The 7,969-nt window shown below is 45.1% G+C and overlaps 1 protein-coding gene across 1 annotated transcript in view; it reads right to left on the reverse strand.

Annotated features, from left to right (window-relative positions):
* TMEM178A (transmembrane protein 178A) overlaps positions 1 to 2,832 on the reverse strand; it is a 70,714-nt gene extending 67,882 nt beyond the window's left edge. The window contains exon 1 of the mRNA XM_049870332.1: positions 2,370 to 2,832. Coding sequence (XP_049726289.1) covers positions 2,370 to 2,769 — 400 coding nt within the window. The 5' untranslated portion in view covers positions 2,770 to 2,832. The remainder of the gene's footprint in view (positions 1 to 2,369) is intronic.
* Between the last annotated feature and the right edge of the window lie 5,137 nt (positions 2,833 to 7,969).

The following is a 7,969-nucleotide window of genomic DNA, read 5'->3' on the forward strand; positions in this document are numbered from 1 at the left end:
TTCCATTATGCATCGGGTTGCCATAAATCAGGGGCCAACTTGATGGCAGCTGACAACAACACAATGTACAAGTGTCTGTCCTTTCCCCCAAACTTCTCATTTCTTAATAGTGTCAGCTCATTAACTTCCCAAGAACCTAAATTGACATTGTTATTATTACAACAATGATGGATTTTAGAGCTAGAAAAAGAATAATCAGGCCTTCCTGATGCTATAGAAAAGAAAACTGAAGGCCAAGGAGGCCTGGACACTTGTTGAAGGGGCACACTGTCAGTCAGCAGCAAAGCCGGTAATGGAGCCCACATCTCCTGATTACAGCCTTCAACTCTCCAGTTTTCCACACAAAGGATTAGCTAAACATCATGAACATTACCAATCTGAAATTGTTTTAATCTAAAAAACCATCTGAAATATGCACTCATGACTAGAAAAATCTAGTTCTTTTTTTACTAGTATATGAGTTCTGTCTTCTGGAAGTACTGTGCTGGACAATCAGAAAGATTGGGATTTGAGCAATGGATGAGAGGTTAGATTCAATGACCTCTAGTCTCTTGCACCTCTGAGATGGTTTGATGCTGGACTGCCCAGGAGTCATACCCCTCAGCCAGCCATGGTACTTCCAAAGGTGGGATAGGTGCCAGATTTTGTGGGGGTCTCTCTCCTGCTGTTGGGTCGGATGTTGCCCTGCTCATATCAGATATTACTTTATATCCAATTTACCTGCAATCAAATACTCTAGGATAGAAAGAGGATAAGGAAATGCAGCTGTATCATTTCCAAAGACAGACTACCCTGCTTAGCTTTCAAAATTGCCTTGCCTAAAAGAGCATTCCAGAACTGAGCCTCCAAATTCTGCTTTTACAGTGTGTTCATGTACTACGCTACTATCAGAATTAATTATGCAGTATCTTCTTGAGGAGAAATCAGATTTGGAAGAGAGTTAGAAGAGGAAAGAAAAGGATGCACTTCCCAAAGGAAGATTACTGTATCCGATTCCCCCCAAAAGCCCTGGAGTCCTTCCCTGAACGGACAGATTTCAGATGGCAGTCCCCAACTGAGCTAGCCATGGGAAGGAGGAAGTTGACATGTTTGACACACAAGGAATATGCCAACTAACAAGACTCTGAAGGCCAACACATTATTAACTCCTCCTTCCTGTGTAATTTCATTCCAAGTGGAATTCAACACAAATCTGTCCATTTGTTTTTGAGCTCCCAAACACTACTAAATATTAAAATGCACTGATTTTGGACTATTACTTCTTTGCAATAATGATCCATGGGAAAGGAGCTTAATTTTTTTATCTCAGAGAAAAAATATATATATATATATACATATATATTTTTATATATTAAAGGTTGAGTTCTGGAAGTTAGAAGGAAGCCTCATGAACAGGATTGTCACATGGGACATTTTTACATGAAGGGGATTACAAAAAAAAAAATGTTCGAACTATCTGATTACATACACGGGAGCCAGGTGTTGCCTAAATTTCAGAGAGCAAATAGATGCTCCACAACTCTGTGCCAAACAACAAGCAAAACAAAACAATGACAAAAACAACCGTAAAAGGTTTCAGAACCGTAAGAGAAAATGGTTATGTAGACTTCATGTGCAAATCTGGGACGCTCTGCTTTAAAAGACTTGGGCAGATTCTCTCCTCAGCTCCCCCCGTTGTGCCTAGACACTGCGGTTGGTGCGCAGAGAGCAATCCGAAAGATTGAAAAACTCGGTGTCCTGTCTGCATTGAGCTGCCTCCACCCATGACTTAAGGGCACCTGAAGGCACTGGGATTGGTGTTTTTTTTTTTTTTTTTTTGGAGGTCTTAAGCCACACAAACCCTGCACCTTGGGCGCTGGAAGGGAGGTTCCTCTGACCTCCTTAGCTCCCCATTAGCAATACCCATTCCCCTCATTTGAGATTTGCACCGCTTTCCTCCCAAGAAATATTTCCCCCCAAGGAAAGCACAACTCGAGGGAAGGAGCCCGATTGGGAAAAACTGAGTCTTTTTGACTGTTTCTCTCATGGGGAGCGGTGTCAAGAAAACACACACACACATGCGTTCCAAGTCTGGCAGGTGTACAAAGGACAGAAAAGGACGAGAGGAGAGCAAGGACGGGATACAGGGGCTAAGGCACAGACAGGAGAGTCACGGAAAGAAAGAAGTGAAAGAGAGCGAAGAAGGAAGAAACGGGAAAAAGAAAGGAAGAGGGATAAGGGAAGCGGCAGGCAAGGATGAAAGAATGTACCCAGAGCGCAGAGCCGGGCCGCGGCAGGGAGGTGGCCGCGGGGACCGTCGCGCCCCTGGGGAGTCGCGGGCTGCGCTCCACGCGCGGGCGCCAGGGGCGCAGGACGCGCCGGCCGCTCACCTTTCAGGATGAGGGTGTCGATGTCCCGGTCGATGCCCAGGAAGTAGCACTTCCTCCAGAGGCCGGAGTAGGTGGCGAAGAGCGGCCGCCCGCATTCGGCGTCCAGCCCGCCGAGCCCCAGCAGCGAGCGCCAGGACTCGGGGTCGGCGCGCCCGGGGCCGCCCGGGAGCAGCCGGCGCCCCAAAGGAGGCGAGTCCCGCAGCGGCAGGTGCGACAGCGGCATCAGGCGGTTCTTCTGGTCCGGGGGGTCGGCGCCGGCGCGGCTGCGCTCGCAGCTCTCCTTGTGGCGCCGGGGGTCGGTCTCGTACCAGTGGTCGGTGAAGATGGCCGTGACGAGCAGCCCCAGGGAGCAGAGGCTGAGGCCGAGGCTGAGCGCCGTGACGAGCGCCCGCAGCTCCATGGCTTCCCGCCCCGCCGCAGCCGCCGGTGGGCTCGCGCGCCGCCGCCAGACACAATGCACTTGGCCTCGGCTCTCCGCCGCGCTCCCGCCCTCTTCCCCCTAGCCGCCCCCACCTCCCTCCCACGGCCTCCCCGCCCTCCGCGCGGCGCCCCGCTCGCTGCCTCCGCCGGCCTGATCTCTCTTCCCACCGGCCGCCCGGCCGCCCCCACAGCGGCCCTTAGTCACCCCAGGCCCCCGCGTCGCTCTCACTTTCTTGCCCTCTTCCTGGTCCAGGCCCCTTTCCTCACTCCCTGCGCCCCTCTCCCCACCTCCAGATCTGCCCTTCTCTCCAGCGATCCCCGTTCTCCTTTTAATCCTTCCTCGCCGTCCTCACCTTTCCCCTTTTTTATCCTCCTCTCTCCCCCAACCCTCTCCCTACTTTCCTCGTACTTTTCTTCAACTCGTTTTCCTCTTATTTTGTCCCTCTGCTTGCGCGCTGCGTGTCCCTTTACATCCCTGCCGGGACTCAATGCTTCTCCCCACCAACCGTGGAGCACACCACCTCGCCTCCCGTCCTATCCCCTCCAACGACCTTAAAAGACATCCACAAACGTCAGACTCAGTTTTGTCACTTGTCCAAGTTCATGTTGATCAGTGTCCCGTTTTGTACCCAGGAGCAAATCCCATCCAGGTCGAGCTGCGGGTTTTTTTTAACTCTTGGGAATCTGAATCTGGAACTGAAGAAAGATATCTCCTGCCGCCTGAAGCATGCAGCCTGTTAGACCCCTTGGCAGCTCTCGCAGTGCTGCTTTCCCTCTCTGCCACCCAGTGCAACCTCTACGCGTTCTTTCTGCTCCAGCCCCTCTTCTGAAAGAAAAGACATCGAGTGTCCCTGGAGCTATAGAACGACGGCCAGAGATGTGCTCCTACTTCATTTCAGGAGGCTCTGAGATGGGCTTCCTCGTTGACCACCTCCATCTGCCCCAGGTTGACTGCCCCCCTTGAATTTCTAGAAGAGCATAGGATCAATAAACCCTTGCAGTAGCACCTGCTCTGTGAGGTGATCTTTGCCTTTGAATAAAGAAAGCCCCCAGTAATAAACCAAAGTAATGATTTTCTTCTGCACAAGTTTCTGCGTGGGCTGGGAGGGCCCACGGCCCAGCAGTGCTGCACACAACCCTCAACATTTCAGCTTGGCTCTGCTCTTCCATGGCACTCAGCAGTTACGAATGTTAACTCTGAGAATGGCAAACAGATTCACATTCTAAAACGAGGAAATGTGAGGACCCAAGGTACTGAAAGAGTTCATTGCTTATGTTGTGTGGTCTTTACAACAGAGATGCAATACCTTGTGCAGGGGCAGATTACCCAATAAGCAAGGTAAGCATGGGTTTACTTGTGCTTACTTACTCATTTGTAGTGAACAATTTCACCTTGTTTCATCACTACAGATGAGTGAGTAAGCACAAGTAAGGCCATGCTCACCTTGCTTACTAGGTCATCTGTCCCTATCAGGGACTGTCAATTTGATTCTGTAGGAAGGAGCTCTGGGGTTAGGAGGGAGACAGATGCCAGCCATACCTAGAAGCAGAATCTTTGACCTGGTGAAAAAATGTAAAATTGTTCACTACAGATGATCCAGTACACAAGGTAAGCACCATGCTTATCTTTGCCTATTGGATAATCTGTCCCTGCCCTTTGGCCACTTGGTCCCCTTGGCGCCACTGTCTAAGACAGAAAACCATGTTGGATGAACCCAGGAATGGCAATTCTTGTATTCTTATGAAATATTAATGATCAAGAGATTATAAGGCATTCATTAGATGCTAAATGTCATTACTCCATGATTTGATGGGACTTATTAATTGGTGCCCCACATCAATTGGCATTAATGTGATTTATATATTTCCTCTGAAACAACATCGGAAAAGGTGGTATAAGAATCTTGCTGGGATTTATTTTTATTGCTGTTTGTGTTTCACATCTTCAGAGAGGTTTCCGGTGAAGACTATGTACCTCTTCTGAGTTGTTCAGTTCACGGCAAGATCACTTAAGCAAATCTTTCAGTCCTGGTGGACCCCCGTGCCCATTTCTGCTGACGTGACAATGTGAATTATTGCTTAGATTTTCTCGCAGCTTCAGCAAAATCTGTGGTGAGCTCTGGTCTAATTAAGGAAGACGAAGAATTATAATTTTAGTTTCCTATCACCTACAAGCTTTTCCTTAACAGGAAACACTAATCTCATCAACGCAGTCTTATCTGGATTTATACCAAAATGATGAGACTTAGAAGCTTTCTTTTTTGTATACTCTAAAATATGTGTAAAATCCTAGATCTTCATGGGTACCCAGAGAAAATCACTTTAACCCTGAGCCCACAGTGGACATCTGAAATTCACTCAAGTTGCCATATGTCCTTTTGTTTTTTAAAAAAATGCCTTTTGAGATAAAGTTATTACAAAATTTGCAGGTCCCAGAGGTTGTCAAACCTTTAGCCAGTCTTCGCCCTCTTTTCAAAGACTGATGCATTACAGGAAGTAGATATTCAGCCACATTTCAGAGTCATCTGATTATCTTCATACAATAACCCTGTACCCAACTGGAGCTAGACAGAAAGAAACCTCTTTTTCAGGCACTTCTGTTTAACTTAAAAGAACGTAATGTACTGCCTCGTTTTTCAAGCCAGAACTCTTTGATCATACCCTTCTTAGAAAAATAGCATTATCCTTGAAGCTCATTTATTTCTATGTTTAAGACCAGTCTCAGCATATAATCTAAAGGTTACTATATGATGGATTACTCTTGACAGTATTTCATAAAAAAAAGAGTCACACATTACAAATACGGGCCAGCAGTATGTAATGAGAGCGCTGCCTCTGCTGGTCAGCACTAACAACGTTGGCAGTGATGTGACATGTGACCTGTACCCTGTCTGCACTACAGCAACTGCGCATTGCTCCATCATGTTTTCAGATTTCTTCTTTTGGATATTTGCAACGACGGAATAACAGCCCCCTAACAGCCACAATGTTAGGGGAATTGGGATATCAAGCTGAACAAGTGGCGCCCGTCTTCAAGATACCCCTAGTCCGGCAGTAAGATACAGACACGTAGACAGAATGAGAGGCAAATGCTGTGGTAGAAATGAGAACAAAGCATTATGGGAACATTCACGTGAAGAGATGAACCGCCTGAGGGAGCCAGGAAGGTGACTTCGAGGCAGTAATTTTTGAGTTCCTTCCTAAAGGATGGACTAAACTTTGCCAAGAGGGTAATATCAGAGATATTGGCACTACAGTCGGAATGTGTATTTGTTTTATATTTCTACAAATATTTGTATTTGTACTTCTTTGGTTTGTATTTCTACCTCACACATTTGGAGGCATCAACATTTTGGACCACTGTAAAATAAGTATTTTTTCTACATTTTTTAATCACAAAGTTGACATGCTCTAATGACTGACTACAAGCTAGATACTTCCAGATGAGTGGAAGCAGAAGTCTAAGCCAGTATACAGTCAGCATATGCGGGCATTTAGCCTGGCAGGGAGTCAAGATGACAGGAGATCAAATATCCAGCCAGAACACTGTGGCATGTCTCAGCATTGGCTGTGCTCTGACCTCAGTGTTTTCAAACTTTTCCTTTTCTTCCCTCATCTTAAATTTCTCTCTGCCATCGCTAGACCTGATATCCCCAGTGCATCCCTCAGACAACATCAGTGTTCTAAAATGACAGAGCTAGGGCCAGAGAATTGCCATCCGGGTATCTCACTGTATTACTGAACTCAACATGCGCAAAACTAAATGCTCAGATTTCCCTAAGGTCTATCTGCCCCTCCTGACTTCTCTCTCTCTGGTGTTGACAAGTCACTCAGACTCAATATTGTAGAATTATCTATCTCCTATTCCCAATGTCATAGGGATTTTCCCTTTGAAATATCTTTCATATCCATTCCTTCCTCTACATTTCTGCCACTTGCTGTTGCCATGCCTATATCACCTTAAATCTGGATTACTATAACAGCTTCCTCCATGATCCCTATGATTCCAAGATCAACCCTCCCCGCGGTTATGCTGGATACTGTTGCCAAATGGATCTTCCTCAAATGCTACTTTGATTATGTCATTCTCCAGTTTTCGACTCCCCTTTCTAAGCTAGACAGAATGTTCCACTGTATAGCTCTAGAAATGGTCTTTGTTCTTGTCAGTATTCCCACTGCATTTAAACATCCCAATGGACTTCTTGGCCAAGTTTAAATATTTAGAAAACAACACATTTGCCTTCTCCAAACACACTTACCATTATATCTAGGTGGTTTGTAACATCCATTATATTTCTCTTTACAGTCAGGAAGTTCCTTAAATAAATATATTTCTTATAAAAATGTCCTTGTATATACTCACACATGGGCACAAATACACACACACACATCTCCAATTATCACAGAGCTATGGTAATGATTTATTGACATACCTATGCTAAGCTATATTCTTAAAGGGTTTCCTTTCACCCTTTTGTCCCAGTGTTGAGACCAAAAGCAGCATCCTTCCTTATTCAAAATATTTGCATTCCACGGAATTTAGATTATGCAGTTTAACCAAAACCATACCACTAGCTTTCATAAAGAGTGATTTTTTTTTGTAATAGCAGAGATTTTTTCAGTATTTAATATAAAGATATAGTCAATTACACTGTTGGTCTACAAAATGTCATTTTTACAAATACTTCAAATATATATATAAATAGCTCATATTAAAGTCGTCACTCTACACTTCACCAAAGAAGACATCCAGGCAGCTAACAGATACATGAAGAAATGCTCCCAATCATTAGCTATAGAGAAGTGCAAATCAAAACTACAATGAGATTCCATCTCACGCCAACAAAGCTGGCATTAATCCAAAAAACACAAAATAGTAAATGTTGGAGAAGTTGTGAAGAGACTGGAACACTTATATACTGCTGGTGGGAATATAAAACGGTACAACCACTTTGGAAATTGATTTGGCACTTCCTTAAAGAGCTAGAAATAGGACTACCATACAATCCAGCAATCTCACTTCTCAGAATATATCGTAGAGAAATAAGAGCCTTCACACAAACAAATATATGCACACCCATGTTCATTGCAGCACAATGGATGAATGGATAAATAAATTATGGTATACTACACAAAGATAAAGAACAATGATGAATCCGTGAAACACTTCGTAACATGGA

The sequence above is a fragment of the Elephas maximus genome, chromosome 26 (assembly GCF_024166365.1).
Source record: "Elephas maximus indicus isolate mEleMax1 chromosome 26, mEleMax1 primary haplotype, whole genome shotgun sequence".
NCBI lineage: Eukaryota > Metazoa > Chordata > Mammalia > Proboscidea > Elephantidae > Elephas > Elephas maximus.